Consider the following 20,467-nt stretch of genomic DNA (forward strand, 5'->3'; position numbering starts at 1 on the left):
CTCTTTCCTCTTTTTTTCAATTACAATACATGAATGATTCCTTGCACTAATTAGACAAGTCAATCGTTCGTGAGTAGATACATTATTTAAATTAAATATTTAGTTCACTTGTTTTCTTCTTGTATAAAATAAATTATTCGTATGTGACTCTCTGCACCATCTATTGTATGAATTGATTAATGTTGCTATTCTATTCTGCCCGATGTTCTATTTTTCTTTCTTGTCAAAGAGAACTATACTGGCAGACGTCGACAACTACAATTTGAGAAACTCTAACTTAAAATGATACAGAGATTTTTGTTACACTTTTTAATGCCTGGTTTCACTTACGATAACTATATGCTATTTTGTAATTAATACTTGCAATTTGTGTACTTATTCAACTACTTTTAAACGATTTTACTACTACTAATGTATAAACCTACTGACGAAAGAGCAACCCCACCCCACCCCCAAAAGGATAGAAATATTGTATTTTGAGGAGTAAGACCCATTTCTGTTGTAATAAAATGAAATGTTAATTAAATCTACATTGATACCATAGGAAGAATGGAAAGCATACGAAATTTGTTCTTTCAGCAGTAAAACGTTTAGTTGCTTATGAAAAATCTCTCCTATAGCTAATGATCATTTTTACTTGTATATAATGTGATTTGTGAATTGATGACGTACAAATGAAACTAAATTCACAACTCTTGAAACTTTTGCCGATTTTGATGGCCGTTTCAAGTTAAAATATTAAACTGACGTTTACTTGTTGAACCCATCACGAGTTACTAGTCCTATGTAGCGAATGTCTATGTCTAGTCCTATGTAGCGAATGTCTATGTCTAGTCCTATGTCTTTTAAGTTACTGTTATTAGTGGTGAAACAGAAAAGTCAATGTTTAAAAAATAGTAAACATAAACAAGAATTTAAGAACTAGAAATAATAAGATACCATTATGAATAAGGAAGTAACAGAAATTTTTGTTAGTTAAGTTTACTATTTCAATTGTGTCAGACTCATTGTTAATTGCAAAGTTATGATTTCAACACAGTGAAAGACTAAATTGAAATAATAATGTTCAGATATTTGCCTAGAGGTGCAGGAAAACCTTCCTGTTAGCGTGAGTTACAGTACTTTAATATTCCGGTTTCTAACAGCTTGAGGTAGGTTTACTGGTTACGGAAAACATAGTAAGATGGTTGAACTATTTTAATACACTATAACACGTATCCCATTTGCACTATGTAGCTATTAAAACCAGGGTTACTCCTTCTGGTAATAATTGTAATAACAGCTTGCTGCAATACTGTAATTCTCGAGAGACTGCATTCTTGATCTTAATGGAAACTGAAACAACCTTATTCCATTTTTAAGACTTGTACTACGGACATAGTTTACAGAATTATTTGATTGAATTGTCAGTAATTTAAAATTCATAAACTAGTTGTAGCAATTAAGTAACATTCAAAATAAAAATTAACCTTGAGTTTGAGCCAGTCTTTCCAGCAAACCTATTGGCTACGTTAATCCTTCTATTTATAAATATTTTACATAGAAAATTAGTATCGTAGCTAATTTTTGGCCTTTCTTCTGTTTGTATGTGTTAGATAATTGAAGTATTCTTGAATAACAATGGACATAATACGAAAATAAATGTTTCTTGTAATATAAAAGATAACCATAAAGAAAAAAGTTTATATAGGTCAATCCGATATACGTATATTGTGCATATCAGAGCTAACCACAATTCGTCTATAAACTGACACCATAATTCTTATAAAGTATCTAATCCATTAACTTCTGCACGTTCAACTGCGTGATACGTAGTGAGTGTATCAGCTCCTAGTGTTATTATTCCTGTATCTTTTATGTATGTCACAGCCCGATACAATTTTTATTTAAATACCTCTCACTTGTTCTCGTAATTCTGAGCAAGCTAGGAATCAAATAGAGATCCATGTTAAGGAATGAAGGGATGTTATGCATTACAGCAAATGAGAGCTAATTAGTTTACACGCATAAACTAAATAATATTCACTTCAAAAAATATGAAAATAAATTTGACTATTTAGATGCATTAATGTATAATATTTCCAAGATCTGTGATTTCGTTTTCAATCAAAGCTTTGTTCTAAGACACAAGTTCAACATTTTAAAACCATATATCCTTCCTATGAAAACTACGAGAAATTTTTACTGCCCTTTACGTTCATTTGTACAATAGTCTTCCACGTGTGTGGCTGTACTTCGATTTTAGATATAGTTATATAAAATAGATCTTGTTATTTCGACACTAGTCTATTCTTCCTTGTAGTTTCTTCATCTCATGTGTTGAAAACTACTGTTTTTAGTAGTTAGTAGCCAAGCCTTACTTCTCAAATTTGAAATCAAATTTACTTATGTTGTCCCCATGTTTCTCCGAATCCTATAAGATAATACTTACTAATAATACTTCCTACTTCCTGATAATACTGGTTGTTATTCCCTCCTAATTGATGTGAAACAATATAAAGCTTTTATGGAACTATCGGTTAAATATTTTATGGTTTAATAGAGCGGAATCTATATATTTCATGTAGATCTGCAGTAGATTATTCTACATGTATGATAAAAGCAATAGTAAAATGTAACTCACCAACATGGCGACGTTAGGAACGACTAATACATCATCTAAGCTTCCGTTGCTCAATTCTTGACTGAATTCCAACGTTCGAAGAGGTATTGATGTCATAGTTCCATTGTCATGGAACGTTATATTTCTGTGGTCCAAGATTTCTCTGTGAACAGAAGATATAAACATAGTGTTATTGATATTTTTTTCTAGTTAACTTAAAAGTTCTTGCATATGATTTAATTTTTAAAGTAAATGAGGTATTATACATGTAAACAATTATTTCAATAATTTGAAACATACTTCATAACTGATTTCTTATATGAACGTTTATACATTTCCAAAGAGTACAAACCCCTAATACATATATGTACTATTTTCTGGATGAATTTCATATCAATCTAGGTATCAATTTAAAAAGTTAAAAATAAAATCGAAATCTCACCTGTACACGTATGGACCAACTTCCTGTAAATTTAACTTCTCTTTCCCACTAAGAAAGGCGTCCCTGTTTGTGACATTGAATAGGAATATTCGAATATAAAGTTCTATTGGAGGTTTTTTCCAAATTCCGTAAATTATTCCCCCATCAACTAATTCCATCATCTGAAAAAGAGAGAACAATCAAATTTAAATTATTTATTTATGTACTTTTCACTCTGACGCAAAGAATAAATATTTCCTTTTCCAAAAAAAGGAGTGAATCCTAATATCTTCCATAACTTTCATGTACTATATTTTTCTAGGTCTCAATCTACGTAATTAATTCGGAATATATAAAATGGAATTATCTAGTGTTGCATTTAAGAGAAATAGATATCAACCTAAATATCAATATATTGTAAAGTAATAAGAGAATGTTTAAATTTAAATGAGAGATATCACTTGAGAAAACATATTAAATAATCGTAATAAATAGCTATGGCTAGAACTAATTTGAATTTCCTTTACAACAAGATGTTATATCATCTATTATTATTGCCTCGTAGGTAAAACGTCTTGAGCTCAATCTTTAAAGTCAAGTATCCTCATTAGAGTTTTTCAATAAAACTGAGAAAATAGGATATTAAGAATCCTTGTCATAGAATTATTTTGTCACTTGACAAAAATAACTTAAATCGTTACGTAATTGACCAGTTAATTAAAATAAATAACTTGGTAAATTATATATAAAAAGAAAATCATGACCAATCTTGTATAATATTATTAGTATCTGTATAATTTTAATATATTTTTAAACTACTATGTATGCTTTTGCAAAAGCTGCCTATTAGGGGGTTAAATTCTATGGAGGAAGAATGGAGAGGAGTTTAACTTAAATATTTCTATTGAGTCATGAAAATTTTAAAAGAACTGGAAAGTAATGCATTATTTAGATATACACTGGCATTTAGATACGACTTAATTAATTATTTAATTCAATGAAAGCCTTTTATTTTATTTAAATTACGTAGTATCAATAACATTTTTATGGGTCAGATATATCTGTTATGGCTGTACCTTTTCAGTCTGTTGGAACTATTTAAATGCAATTAATCTACATAAATTATGATAGACCTATAGAAATATACACATAATTTTCATAACATGATTTTAGAATATTTCAAAACTATGAATTGCCCCTCTAGATTTAAGAAATTGCACAACTATACTCATCATCAGAAGTGAAACAGAGATCTGAACTTTGTATTTATCACATGCTAATGAAGTTTACTGAGAATAAACAGTTAAAAGATTTCAACTGTATTTACAAAACTGTCTTAACATGAAAATTCTTATCTGAGGTTCAAGGTTTTAAGAATGACATGGCAAGGAAAAAATAAATTTTCCAAAGATTTTTTTTTCTGAAATCAAGTGCAACGCACGTATACGTTTTATTATCAGGTCTGTTTAACAAATGAGTTTATAACAAGTTTTCGATTTAATCAACTTCCGAAATTCAAAAAATTATTATTTTATAACATTGAATTTCATTTGCTCTAAGCAAAGTATATACGTTTGTGCACTTTAATAGGCTGATACTTGTGCCAACGTAAGATTTTAATATAGCTTTACTCATACCACTTTCCAAAATTTCAAAGTAATATAATGTGTAAATCCCTTAAATAATCATTTCATAGATTACAGCCATAGATTTATTTTGAGGAATTAGAAAGTAATTGACGATTTATATTGTATTATGATGTATTACTTTTAAATTAAGTTGATGTTATTTTATTGAATGTTTAAAATTTGTTATTGAATATTTATCTACAGTACTTAAGTTCATAATATAGCAGGTAAAAATCACTTAATATTGGGGATATAAATAATGGAAATTGGAGGAAAATATTTAGAAAGATAGTCAGCTAGAGTTGTATATATTTCAGGTACCACTTCGACATTTGGAACCGTTCATGCGTGTTCATTCCATTAAGCTCACTATACACAACAAAAATCATAAATTTCTTTCGAAGCACACTTCTAAAGTGATAACTATCAATTATATTCTGACAGTGGAGATTTGAACGTTCGTAGAGTTCACAATTGGAATCAAAATTTTAGAAACTGTTACATGATCAAATAATAAAGACAGATAGATAGAAATGTTTTGTTCTAGGTGCTCTTTATAAAGAAAATGTATAAAATTGTAATAATATAATGATTGAGCAATCAGAGCGATAAAATTATTTTGCGCGGACAATGATTCTTATATGTTTAAGGTATAATTATGTTTCTCTGTGTATTCAAGAATCAGATCAATAGTTTCCAAGTTTTATTTCAGGTTCAGACACTTACCTCTTCATATTATACAAATATAACGTTAAGATGGATCACCACCCGGAAGTCAATACATATTTTAGCTCATTCCTTTAACTACTGCGCAATGAAATGTTACATATCATAAATATTGTACTATAAGATAGAGTTATGTTTCAACTACAACACAGGACACTGACTCATTTGGTTGTCTCTTCTGATATCGAAAAATGTAACAAATAAAAGAAAATATTTAATTCGTTTTACAATGAGCACACAAGATGACACTTGCTGTTAGATCTTACTAGAAGTACTCATTCTTATGAAATGTTTATTTGTATATGTAAAGTATGTTAAAGTAACAATCTTATTACGAAATAGATATATTCTTTGACCGATTCTAGTGTTACGTTTCACATTTTATTTAAATATTAATTTACTTTTAAGGAAATAGATTTTGAGAAGAAACTTGCACAGAACGCCATAATGGGTTGTTGCCAAATATGAACGTTTACTGTGATAGCCACAATAAGAAAAACTCTGGATTCTAGCGTTGTAGTTCGAGAAGCGAAACTTTGCTGTGAATTCCGGTAAGGGACGAAAATTAACATCTGCAGTAAGTATCCAAGTAGAATTCCATGATAACTTCCTTTATGACACTATCTGGCAACGCCACACTATGCAAGCAACGTTTAGCATAACACCGAGAACACCTAGTGATCCACCTTAATGTATGAAAATAATAATAATGTTAGTATAATAGCTTTGTTTGAAATAAACAAATATACTAATTGGGCCAGAGCGCAATGAAGATGATTCTCAGGTTTGGTTTGCAATATCGGTACAAATCTGAATAAAAACTTTATTTGACTTTAACTTTGCATTTTTTTTATTTCAGATGTAATGTTCTTGAAGTTACTATATAAAACAAAGTTAATTTAGCCAATTACTTTCAATTAAAAACTGAATGAAGTATTACGTCCTATTACCTTTCGACTTTCAATACAAAACTGCAATTGTAAATCGGTGGTTCAGTGGTAGAGTGTTTACCTCCGGTGCATAGGGACCTTGGTTTGATCCCAGCTCGCACGAAGTGAGCTTTGTGGTGGACAAACACCGTGTGCGTGGGCTTTCTCGGGATTTTCCAGTTTCCTTCCACTTTCTTCATTCCATTTCATTCATTTTTCATCATCACTGTCTCCTCTAGTCTAACAGGAAAACCTTAAATTTATAGTTGTAAATGTGATAATGGTATCGTTGTATTTGTTGAAACATTTATAGATAAATACAAAAAGAAAACCAAATATTCAACTTACCCCTCTTATTATCATATCTCGAGGGTCAAAAGCAACTGTGAGATAAGCTGATAAGATGCATGATATTCCTGCTACTGCCAAGTACAAAAGAGCTAAAAAGAAAAAAAGAAAAAGATTTCTTAATAACACATTTCACAGATACAGTATAAAATTAACATAATTACTTGTTTGTAACGTCATACTAAAACGCAAACTTTAAGACACTTCAGAGTTATGGGTTGCATAAACATCTAGGAGAAATAATCCTTAGACACGCAAGTCACGCTAATTCCCAATAGTTCACACCTAGGTTAATAGTTGTCGCTAGCTGTACTGACTTCTACTTGACGCCAAAAGATGTCATTGGCGTGTAGAAAACTTTCAAACGTGACGAAAACTTGGGAGGGTTTTGTTAAAAGAGACACTTGAATAACGTTGACGATGACGGGATGGCATCTTTAAAAAAAAGCCTGCTTTTACTTTCAGCTTCCATAAAATATTAGGTCTAAATATAACACGAAAAACTATCCAGCAAAATTTCCTGCAATCATAGTGAGCCGAAGGAGAAATTCTTCTGAAAATTAGGAAAACTAAAAGATAAGTTAGAACAGTCTAATATCATATTTGATCGGTCTGTGTTGCTTTTTTTAGTAGTTTGCAAAATTTAGCCTCGTTAAGCATAACTGCGGGACGTCAGACCCAAAATGAGTTAGAATAGTCAGCGCCATAATAAAACCTGAAACTATCCGATTACGAAGTATATGATATATCCGCCACCAGTATGATATACTTTGGTGATCATGTGACAATCCATAACAGTTCCTATCAATATTCTGAGATTGAAGATCAAATTATCTTTATTGACCTAAAGGTTAAGTTAATTTTAATTTTACCCTCATTGAAACCAACGTAAAAATATATCTATCGATTTGCCAATAAGAACGTCAAACTTTTAATCATGTTTTGGCAATACTGCAACGATTTGCGAAAATTAAAAAAAAAAAAATGACAGTTCTGTGCAATAGTCTTTGGACAAATTAGTATGGAAAAATATAATTAAACAACGCATATAAATTATCCGAATTTACCACTTTATTCTGGACATATTGCACAAAAAGTTCCGCAGACGTGTTCTGTCGAGAAATAGGAATGTTAACTAGTCCACATTATATAATCTCCCCCTAGATAATTATCTACGTCAGCGTTTCCCAACCTTTTTCAACTTGCGGCACACTTCAGGGTAACTTGAATTCTCGCGGCACACACATTATTATTATTATTATTATTATTATTATTATTATTATTATTATTATTATTATTATTATTATTATTTGAAAATATAAAATACTGTAGTATTTTTGTCTGATTACTGACATCCTTCTCACAGAGAAGAAAGCTAGACCACTGTTTTTTCCCCGTGGTAAATCATTATGCTTATTTTTCATTTTAATTTAAAAATAGAAAACAATTACAATCAGATATAGGGCTCAAGTTGTTAAAAATACACTTTTTTTTTCGAAAACTGTATCCAACCTTTAATTAAGAAGGAGGATCACTAAATAACGAACGAACAAACGAATCTCTTTTACTTTTAAAACACAAATATAGGTAATTCGTATGCATGTTTACTTTGCCGGAAGGATTGAATAATATTTTAAAATTTCAAGTTACGAAATAGTCTGCAACAATAAAGAAGCAATAATGGTCATAACAATGATAACAAATACTTTTTTTTCAAAATTAAAAATGTACAGAAAAATGTTCTACAGAAAAGTAACACAGTATGAAACTTTAAATTTTAGATTCATAGTAATAATTTGAAATACAAATATACCTTTTTCTGTATGTCTTGCAATTTGATTGCTATAGAATTAATAATTTTGTTCCGATTTCCTCGCGGCACACCAGCGACCAATTCGCGGCACACCACTGTGCCGCGGCACACCGGTTGGGAAACGCTGATCTACGTGGTTATCTAAAGTCTTAGGTACTGTATATGAGAGTAAGATATGAACAATTCATGAGCTGAAAAAGGAATATTGAACACACGAATTTATCCCACATGTATGTGTGTGCAAATGTGAAACAAAATTCGAACTTCAAAATCTAATCCACCATGGAAGCGGATGAGGACGTTTGAACGGCAATGCCTTCAAAACATAATGCCATTGATTGCTCTTTACAATAATAATTCTATCTCATTATAAAGTTTTGATGCTCTTACTGGTATATCCTATAGTAGTGGTTCCCAACCGGTGTGTCGCGAAATATTAGAATTTAAAAATACGCTTCCAACAACAGCAAATGCTTCATGATTTTTAAATTATAAAATTTTGTGACACATTGTTTGGGGCTGCATGACAACAGCGTATCGCAACACATCGGTTAGAAAGTACTGGTTTACACTATTTTACAATTTATGTTATTTACAATATTAATAAAAATATCAAACAAATGTGTTGTGTTGTCGCACGGTTCATAAAATGTCCATCAGTCAAACGAAGTCGGGAACCACTGCAATAGGAAATAGTTTTAGATATAACATTTGTTAGTCGAATTATCTTATTCCCCGCTCGGCAGTTTCATTCTGTCAGTCTTAGAGGATTACTATTAATTTCAATACAATAGTATGTAATGCTACACCCAAAAGATTTAGACAAACAGCATGTCATTAAGTTAATCAAAAGATTTTTCACCCAATAATTGAAGAAAAAATATTTTTGTACTAACAAAGTCTAACCAAAAGTCAAACAAGATATAATAAACCAGTTCTTCTACAAGACGCAGATTCCAGCCTTAAAGGTAATGTCTTCATCTTTGCTTAGACATATATACGTTCGTAGTTATAAAAAAATAGTATACCATGTTTCTTTTATTTGTTTTGTTTTAGAGTACAAACTACTTTTTTTTTCTAATGCTTTCTTCACAGGCTGTTGGTTAAGGAAGGTCAAGGGTATAGATATGATGCAATAGACTAGCGTTTGAGACTTCCCGTTCTTCCGCATTGAATGAACTTTCTCTCTCCCAACCGTGTATATCGATCCTCTCGAAAGGAAGAGGAAAAGGGGCGGTAGTTGTAATCAGTTGGCGGGAACTTTCATCTTGAGAGTCTTCCTTTTTTTCAGATTATATCTACTTTCTTGATTTAATACTTTGTTTTGTAGTTGGGAGTATTTCTAATAAAAAGGTACATGTATCAGTGTAATACCCAAATGAAGACATTCTACATATTTAAAAGCTGTGGTCCATATATCCAAATTCTAGTTCACCTATCTTTGACGTCCAAAAAATGGAATGTGCTCTGATGGAATATTTTCTGGAAACGAAGAAACAACCGGGTTTTTCGGTGTTACAGCGCTCCTAGTTCCGAGTTCGATCCCAGGATAGCATAGTGTCAGTTCGTTTCCTCGGTGTTCTTTCGTTTCCTTTCCTATCTTCATTCCACCAATCATTCACTTTCTTAATTTTCAATCTCTTTTAGCCTAAGAGGCATAATTGTAAAACATAACACTAGAAAATCTTATTTCATTTCGAAGAGAAATTCTGGAAAACACAGACACTGTCTGCTTTGAATTCACATAGTCTCGGACAGAGCCAGGAAATCTTTACATTAAATATGCCTTTGACAACGCGTATTATGAGTTCTATTCTCGACAAAACACTAAAGTTCCGATGTAAACCTAACATACAGAACAGATTGGAAACTATTTAAATTAAGAGATCTCCAAGTCGATCAATAAAACTACAAACAAACTATGTAGGATTCGAAACCACGCTCTCCCTGCGCAATCCACAATGCTAGAGACTATGGTATTATTATTATATAATTATCATTGTCACAATATCTATTTCGGATGATGATGAAATACTGTTGAAAATACGAGATGTTGGCGTATCTAAATAACTGAGAAATTTCTAAATCTTCCTCTGTTCAAGAATTGAATAAGGCATTCCTATTGAGTCAATATACTTAGCTATCATATACATACATACATACACGCACTTAAATTATATATAATCATATACGTGTACGTGTGCGTATATACGTAACGTCCTCGTAAACATTTGTAAACAACAAATCCAAATAAGGTCAATGACTATGAACGATGAAATCTTGGAGTAGAAAAGAATTTCTCTTGTTGATGGTTACTTTTTCATACCAACGTTGAAATCTCTACGTATTATTATTGTTACGTGTATCGTATGGATAGTCAGTGGAGCAAAGGCAAGCTGCTCAGTGGATATATGCGATAGATATCTTTGACCACCCGAAAAATTTTAACAGAGAAAACATTTCGTTCGAGCGTCGTTCCAACGTAACGTAATCAGTATCTTGTAGTTTATAATATGCATGAAATTTATGACATAACATTTGATCAAAGCTAAATCACGTAGGCCTAAAACGATAACTTGTTAGAGAAACAAAAATGGCATGACACCGTCAGACGTAATCGAATGACCTTTCGTGTTCCTTTTTACCTAGTTTGCACCAAGCACCGTGAACTGTTATATAAGTAATTGAGCATAATCCTTGTATTACCAGGAAGAATTACTATACTGAAAGACACAGGTATTGGTTTTCTGATAGCCTTTTAGAATATGTATATGTGTTTAATAAAAATCTATTGTTACATACTTGCCATTTATGTAATAATGTTAACATATGTTTCTGTACGCATAGTTTCTTTGTAATATGAGCACAGAAACATGTTTGTATTTATAATGTTCATGAGTTATCTTAACAATATATCTGGAATCTCTAAGGCAATGCCAGAGGAACTTCTATTCTCTTGTCATGGGGTCAGTTTGACCTAATTTGGCCATAAACTTGACACTGCCTCGCTATATCTGATTGAAACACACACTTTAGCTATCTTTCATAACCGGTAAATAGAATGCTGTTTCATTACAGTACATTAATGTATCTTTCTTAAGTGATAGAAGTAATGATAATTTTAGATGGTAATCTTCAATCGAAAGTTTTAATTCTTTTGAAACGAAATTGAACTTTCTAGGTTAACATCCTACAGTTATGATTTTTATGCTAAAAGGGATTGATTGATAATTAATGATTGTAAAATTAAATTTTCGTGCTTTTCCACCGGAAATCGAACCCGGAACTCCGTGTATTAAAGACACATGTCGAGATAACATACATACATCAAACATTCAGTCTTGTATAATCATTCTACAAATCCCACACTTCAAGCCATGCCTTCTGTGTGATTGGTACTGGGTTCGATTCCTGGTAAGATTAGTTTTCTTGATACAAATCTGAGTAGAAGATTCGATTCCACTTGGAACACCAAGTCTCGTCCTGTGTAGATTCGAGGAATCAGCGAATCTTCTTACAAGATAAACTAAAATCAAGAAAGACTTTTGGGTTGTTACCAGTGTGAGGGTTACTATAGAGACAACTTAAAGAACTTTCGCCTGATCCATAGTGTATACCCCAAGAAGAAGAATAAGTATGTTATTTAGTATATCTGATACGGACCAAAGAGAAAACGAGAACTCAAACATTTTTAAAGCCCCCCCCCCTTAGTCACTATGTAGAAATAGTCTCGAACTTCACTCCAACTCTGTTAGAAGTAATTTTATTATTTCCTTTCAATTACATGAAGTAAAATGACGATTAAGCTCTTTAGGCTACAGAAATCATAAGATTAAGCAAAGTGAACGATTACGAAATGAGATCTTTCAGTTTAACATCCCACGATTATGTCTGGGAGATGATGATTAACGCAAGTAAATGATGGAAGAATTGGCGGAATGAGAAAGTGGAAGAAAACGGGAGTGCACCGACAAAACCCATAGACACGATGTTGTCCACCACAAAGTTATTTGTCCGGGGATCGAACCAAGGACCTCATACATCAGAGGTAAGCGCTCTGCCAAGAAGCCGCCGTGGTCCCCGATCATGAAATAGGTAGAATGATAATGTGGGACAACTGACAAAACCAATAGATACGAGGTAATGCACCACAAACTCACATGAACTTGGATCAAAGTAGCAATCTCTCGTAGCAATGGTAAGTCCCCCTCTGTCTAAGCCACCCTTTCTAACCACATGTCACACACTCTGTAAAGTATCAATTACTTAGAAAACACAGAGATAAAGTTATCTTAGCATATCTGTGTGAAAATCAGAATTTAATTGAGCATTTTGGAGTTTTGTTTAGCAAAATGTGTTTCTGTAATATTGAATTTATTACGAAGTTTAATGTTGATTGTGCAAGGAGGCAGAGATTCGAAAGAAATTCCCATTCAAACAATCTAAAAACGTTCTTTAAGCATTTTTGTAGCAGCAAAAGGGAACCTTTTTACAAACTTCATTATGCTTGAAAAAAAGAAGGGAAAATAGAGGAGCTTAAATACTGAACACAGTAATATAACCGGAAGTTCCAATCTTTCTTCTTCTTCTTCTTCCTCTTATTATTATTGTTGACAATATTTCAAGTTATTTTCTAGGACATAAATCACAAATACAGGGAACGAATCTTAACTCAAATAAAAATCTTGTATATTTCTTTCCATTTTATATAACAGACCATTTTTTTTAAAAAAAGGAGGATACTGTAATTGTTCTATACATGTAAAGTTAATAAGATAATAGCTGACTACAATAAATTAATTATTTTATGATCACTGTTCAACGATTATGCTATTTAAGCTAACGATTACGGTGTTAAATACAGATTAAATATAATTACATCGTTACGAACTTACTTTCCAGACAGTTACCCATATGTGTTAGAATTGAGTTCGTGATCGAAATTGAACTCACTCTAACGATGATATAATCTTTCAAAGCTGATTGTTTAAGAAGCAATAGATTTCCTAAACTTTGTTGATATACAGTAGTGTTTTCCTTTTTTTGTTATGTTTTAAAGACAATTTTTAACCGCTTTCTTTGCAATTTCTTATTGTTACAAGACTAAAGAAAGGAAGCTACGTAACACCGTGTAATATTTTCCGTAACATTCACTTTAGTACAAAAAAGATCCATGTTAATTTGCAGTCCCACTACAGAACCTGTCTTAACAGGAATAATGCATGCATAATGTTGACATCTGATGTCATTTTGACCACAAATGGCTATGAAAGCAAGACAGTTTTAAACCTGAAAACCACTACTAAAGCCACTGAAGAATGTGGTGGTTTTGTAGTCCGCGATTGAATCTTCTCCCGGAAATACAGTATATTGTTTTTGTACGATTTGCAGCAGGATATGTTCAAGAAAATTGAAATTCATTTTTTCCCCTCTCTCTCTTGCTCAAAGCCTTCTACTATTCTCCATAGGAACAGTCTTATTGAAAAAACCTACTCATTTCCTTCTAAAACAACAATACTGAAAACTATACGTAGGTATGATAATTTTTTAAAAATATATATATATATAATTTTTACTATGTCCAATATTGTTATTTCCTTCCCTCCTGTTCCTAACACACTACTAGCTTTCGTACTATAACATTGTGGCTAGTCTACTATATTGAGAAATAAATATTTTTTTGAAGAAATTTACGTAACTAATACTGAGCAGATAGAATGTATTGCTTTAAAGTTTCGCTTTAAAAAAAAAAAAAAAAAAACAAATTATTATTAAATATTATTTTAAAATAAAATGAAAGAAAATCTTTCAGTTTAACGTCTCACGTTTTTGCTGGTTAGGTTAAGGGAGACGGATGATTAAGGCAAGTGAATGATGATGGAAGAATTGGTGGAATGGGAATGCAGAAGGAAACCCATGTCAGTCAATCTGAAGCTTCCTAATATGGCGGATCCTATCTAAATTTCGAGAATTTCATTAAACAAGTTCTGTAAACATAAATTGTAGCAAGAACATTCATAACCTTTTAAAGAATCAACATTGCTATAAGAAACACAATTTTTAAGTGCTAGTTTACTAAATTTGAAAAAAAAAATCTGTTTATCCGTGTCGGTCCCGACATCCTCCACAGGGGACATAAAATATAACGAAATTATTATTTCTTTACAACTTTAAAATCAGACTGGCAACATTGAAAACTGTTTATAGGGGATGATCCATCTATGATAATCCCCTATAAACAGTTTTCAATGTTGCCAGTCTGATTTTAAAGTTGTAAAAAAAAATAATAATTTCCTCATATTTCACGCCCCGTGTGGCGGACGGTGGGACCGACATGGTTAAGACAAGGAAGATAACGTTATAATAATTTACACATTTCCTTATCTTTCACGACTGTTCACATCAAAGAATCTTTTTCATATGCTTTTTATAGACAAGCTCAGGTATTAAATAACATGAAATATAAATATAATTAATTGTTTGATCATACATGTTTTGTATAGCATCAACACTATGAAATAACGCTTATTGCTATAAGTAAAATTCAAGCCACTTTCTTCAGTTTATATTCTAGGTTTAGTACTTTCGGAGAAGTTCAATTCCGGCACTATGAATTTAAAGAGAACGTGCGCTAGCACCTGACTATAAATTATGCTACCAAATTAAGAAGAAAGAACAAGATAAATTTAGATTTTGGTGCAGAAATGTTAAACGGATAACTGTTCGCACAAAATGTTTATTTGTTTAAGGTTTCAGTTACATCTATTCGAGATTCTTTAATTCAAATCAACTTTATTTTGAATGTACAATGTACTTCAGTTAAGACTGAAATAATTCAACCAAGATTATTGGAGTGGTCCGTCAATTGGAGGTGAAATAGTGTGTGGTGGGGAACGGTCTTTATTGTGAAGATTGATCTTCCATGATTATTTGTGCACACACTAATGATTGAAGCCTTAGTCATGATTTGGAGCTCAAGTTAATAATAGGTTGTCTTCTACATACCACTCATGAAATCATTCGGGAAGTGAAAATAATTTTCAACGTATGTAAATTTAATTCAAGATTTAGTTAAGAAATAAAAATTAAGTATTTTAGTATATTTTTCACGCTCAGTATAATATAAGAGATTAGATAAATGTAAATGAATGAATTATATATATATATATAAGTGTACTCCGAAATAACTCATGCACATGTTACAAACTGTAGAAAGAATCGAACTCGCGAATTTGTGCTTATTGAGGTGAAAACTTATGCAGGAAATCACTCAATTCCAAGCTATTGAATTAAAGGTTGTTTACCTAATCAACTTTAACATTTAAACAGAACAACAACATTTAGTAAAAAAATCCACAGCCTATTCAGGAAAGACTAAATCGTCTACATAGTTAAACCATTAATGTTTTTTCTTTCTTTTACAGAAACACCACGTGCATGTTGTAACAACCTGCCATTCATTATTGATGGGAACTGGTACTAATCATGGTTATATTGACAGTCATTATAGTTTTTGTGTGCTTATTTACTAAAGTAAATGTTTGTGTTTATTTCTTAATGTTTAGGTATTGTCTTTCCTCCTTTTTTAACTTTTATATAATTAAACTCCCATTAATATTTGATTAGATGGAGTAAAACATTTGTTTAAAAAGAAAAAAACGGAAGAATGAATTGACAATTCAGACATGCGCCGCTAGCATATGAACTTACGTGTTAAACTAACAAGAGGTCAACTACGAGCAAATAATACAGGTACTATGTGCTGTTGTCGTATGTGTACTCGTAGCTGTCAGTGAAAGTCGTTCACAAATGTTATCCACGTAAAGAGCAAACTACTTGTCCGTTACTGGACGGAAAGAAACAGAAAGTATGTTTCTTGAATAAAGTTTAACGCACTTCATAAAACATAATTCTAACGTAATGCTTGTATTAGCAAATGTTGCATTGTTGAGAAAAAAAGAAAAAAAAACAGTATCTACGAAAATTTGTTGTCTATCTTATTGCAAACTTGCTACTAACTTGCTTCTTTCTTGAAGTTTTGAAAGCAAGACTTCTGATGTTTCATATCTTAAACTTAAGAGCATAATTTCGAAACACAGATTGAAAAGATATATATATATATATATATATATATATATATATATATATATATATATATATATATATATATATATATATATATATATATATATATATATACCTCCTTGTATGTTGATAACAATGAAAAACTTAGAAATATACATATGTATAAGCTTTAAGAAAGAGAAACTTATTTCTCTAAAAAATTTCTTCTGTACTTGCTATGAGTCACTCTTTTTCTTCAAACGATGCTATTTAAGATGGAACATACCGTTCCTATTTTTTTAAAAACATTAGGACCAGATTGTGTTATATAATGAACAATGTTTAAAATGAATGCAGAAAACACAACAACAAACCAACCTCCCCAAACCACGAGTTTTACTTTGTTACGTCACTATGGATGCGCACCTTGGTCACGAAAATTTCTATCATAATAATGTATATTCATGTAACCTTTCTTAACGAACGAACATGCATTATAAAATTTATGATCCAAAATAGCAGAGACGACTCGAAGTCTTATATCACAAAACGAACATTATTTTTCTCTGTATAATGTGTATGTTTGTTTTCCCGCTTTTTGAGGTATTATTACTATTTTTCTCTCCGTAAACAGTAATGAGATTACGTTGAAATGAAAGTGCCTAAAAGAAAGAAGTACCTGAAACTTAAAACACTATATGCTTTGGAACATTATAGTTCTTGATTTTTCTGTAGGATGTAATATAGTGTTAGGAGACCTAACATATATAACTTACATCACCTTCTGCTTCAAGCTCAAGTCAATAAAAATTTTACTTAATCGCAACAGCAAGTACAATTGAACTCTAAAATAGTTCCTTGTCTTTGACGTTCCTTTTCTCAAACAAGTTTCTGGGACTGATATTTGTCTTCTGTAATGAATCATGACAAGTTGATTCATTAAAACTATTATTTCGCCTTATATTCTTACATGTCTGTCTCTAATACAAACCTTTCACAATCTTCAAATGAGTATTTTTTACACAATATGTGAATATTTTAGATATATTTCGGATGTAATGTAATTTTTGATTAAAATATAACATCCGTGCAGCATTTCAGAAGAAATGAATTATATTTGAAATGGAATTTTCGAATTTAACGTCTTATGATTATTCCCTTTAGGCTAAGGGAGATGATTAAAGCAAGTGAATGATGATGGAAGAATTGGTGGAATGAGAAAGTGGGAGAAATACCTCGAGAAAATCCACGGACATGATGTTGTCCACCACAAACTTACTTTGCCGGGGACCGAACCAGGGACCCCACACACCAGAGGTAAGCACTCGACCACTACGATGGATTATGATTTGCAATCCATTAATTCTATTACATGTCCGATTGTGACTGAGATTACCTTGTATGGGTTACGTATTAAACCTCTTCATATTTCATGTTCATATATTTAGCAACAATGATTTTAGAAGAAAAATAAAGATTTGCGACAACTTAACCATAAAAAGTGCGCAGTCAAATATCAAAGAAATAATGTAATCTTCAAACAAACAAACAAGCACACATACACACAATATTTAATTTTGATGTTTACTTGATTGGATAAAAATAATTGCCCGTGTTCTGTCGTTGGCAAAATTTCTGAAATATTGGCAAAACTTCTGAATTATTTAAGAATAATAAATCAGTAAGGTCTTCTGCCTTTACCACCAATGACAACTGTATGTCTTCTGTTCATAGATGGTTCCGGAAGTAGTTATTTTAAACCATTAAATGTCGCTTAAGAATTACATTCTTTATTAATATAAACTTTGATGTCATCATTCAGCTGATCCTCGTGATTCCTAACATTAGAACTTAAGGTCACTTTTGTTTTACTTCCGGTTGGATGTGTGTGTGGCTTGAAACCGGTACAGGTAAAGCTTGTGTCTCCAAGGTTTTCAAGGTAATATATGGTTCTGGTTGTAGTATATTCTGTCAGGTCAACATACGAGAAAAATTACTATACTTTCTTTGTCAAATATAATACAATATATTTGCGATTTGTTCTGTTTTAGTTTAAATAATAATGAATTGCATAAAAATTATTCATAATTATATTATTTAAAGTAAGAAAAGTTTCATTACAAAACAGGACAACTCTTCCAATACAAAGAAAAAAGTTGTTTCCAACACTTTTACATCTTTCCGAGACGAGGAAATCTCACCTTAAGTTTTGTGCCTAACTTTAAAGAAAGATTGACCATTCCCAGACGATCAAAATGTAATCATATCTTCACTAAATTTGGTCACACGTGTATTTTATTCTGGTTTTAAAAATTATTACATAATATGTCAATATTTTATTTCTAGCCTAATAGGATACGACTTTTTAATTTTGTAATTTTAATTGCTTGATATTGATGGTTTGCACATCGGGCCATGCGCCATTACTTTAATCTATAATTGTATGCAAATTTAGCTTGTTTTAAAGTTTAAATGGTGTTAGATATAGGTTTAAATGGGTTTAAGTATGGTGTTAGATATATTTAAAGCTTTTCCGTTTAAATATATCTAACACCATACGTATTAATGTAGCCATGTGTTGTAGTATGAAACTCATGATATTGACTCACTATCTAGCTTTTCCTCTAGAAACAAAAACCTTGCAAACCTTGAACTAACATTTATCTAAATGATAATAAATAAATAAACAATAAATTATTCCACTTATATTCATTTACAATTTTTCTTCTTTGTTTTAACATTGAAACAACAAAAAGGAAACATTTTATAGCCAATGTCAATAACACATGCATGACGCGTCTGGAAGTTATCACCTCTCTCTTGTGGTAGTAAAACATTTTCTTATATAGTCAGTTTTATTAGAAGACCAATAATGAACTACTGCCACCTGTTTTTAAGTAATTTCCTTCGTTGAAAAATCATTATTGGTGGTACTATATTAGCACCTGACCTCTATCAAAAGAATCTTTTGTAACACCGTAATACATAGTTTCTACTGCGTCACAAGGCCTTGACTTATTTTAATTTATATATATAACAAGAGGCGGATAATAAGAACATGTCTTCTGTCGCAAGATCCAAACCCGTTTTACCTAATGGCTAATTCCGGCTTTCGTTCATACGTTATTTTCTGTTTTTTATCAAGTAAAACAAGCAAGTGTTATTTATTTGAAAAGTCAGATTATGTAACTTTCCTAATATTAACTCAAGATCTTTACCTTCTGAAATCAGGACACTTTGAATGAAAATCAAACTATTGGGTCTATCTTTTATTTTTAAGATTAACAATGGCTTGTCAGTTAAATATATTAAAATCGAATTCATATATCGCTAATTAAAGTAGATAGATATACAACTTTTGTGGTTTCGTATACCTTAAGATTTTTTCCCCCATTGAAGATGAGTACAACACGATCGTTCACTACCTCACTTTCATGTCGATGTGAAGAATTTTCTCGATCGCACATTCCCTGAAAGATGGATAGAACAAAGAAGTGTTGCGGAGTACGCACTTTGATCTCCGGATTTACCCCCTCCCCGTCTAGACGTTTTTCTTTGGGAAATCGTAAAAAACACATTGATACGGAAAAGCCAAAACACTGGATAATCTGAGAGTGCAAATTGAAAAAGCCAGTAATGCTATGTCGTTAGAAACGATACACTCGATATCTTGATCTGTTCTACGTTATTGTCGATGATGTATTGCGGTGGAAGGTGGTCAATATCTGCTTTTATTAGTGGGTTATTCTTTTGTAAAGAGTGTATACATTAATTTGTACCACTTTGTACATTAGTGAAATCATAGAGGCTATTCAATCAACCTCAGAATTATATTTTTCCTTACATAGATTTATGTATGTATGTATAATTTGGCATATTAATAATAATATGGTTTAAATTATGATTAGATAAATGAAGTGTTAAGACTAACAATAG

General features: G+C 31.4%; 1 protein-coding gene across 3 annotated transcripts in view; it reads right to left on the reverse strand.

Annotated features, from left to right (window-relative positions):
- Window positions 1-20,467, reverse strand: part of LOC145662525 (scavenger receptor class B member 1-like) — a 319,290-nt gene that overhangs the window by 30,002 nt on the left and 268,821 nt on the right. For all 3 annotated transcript variants that reach the window (XM_081728186.1, XM_081728187.1, XM_081728185.1), the window contains 3 exons: window positions 6,655-6,746; window positions 3,045-3,205; window positions 2,624-2,765 (listed from right to left, as the gene is read on the reverse strand). In XM_081728186.1, the coding sequence (XP_081584312.1) occupies window positions 2,624-2,765; window positions 3,045-3,205; window positions 6,655-6,746 (395 nt within the window). The remainder of the gene's footprint in view (window positions 1-2,623; window positions 2,766-3,044; window positions 3,206-6,654; window positions 6,747-20,467) is intronic.

The sequence above is a fragment of the Thermobia domestica genome, chromosome 10, assembly GCF_964235325.1.
Source record: "Thermobia domestica chromosome 10, izTheDome1.hap1.1, whole genome shotgun sequence".
NCBI classification, from domain to species: Eukaryota; Metazoa; Arthropoda; class Insecta; order Zygentoma; family Lepismatidae; genus Thermobia; species Thermobia domestica.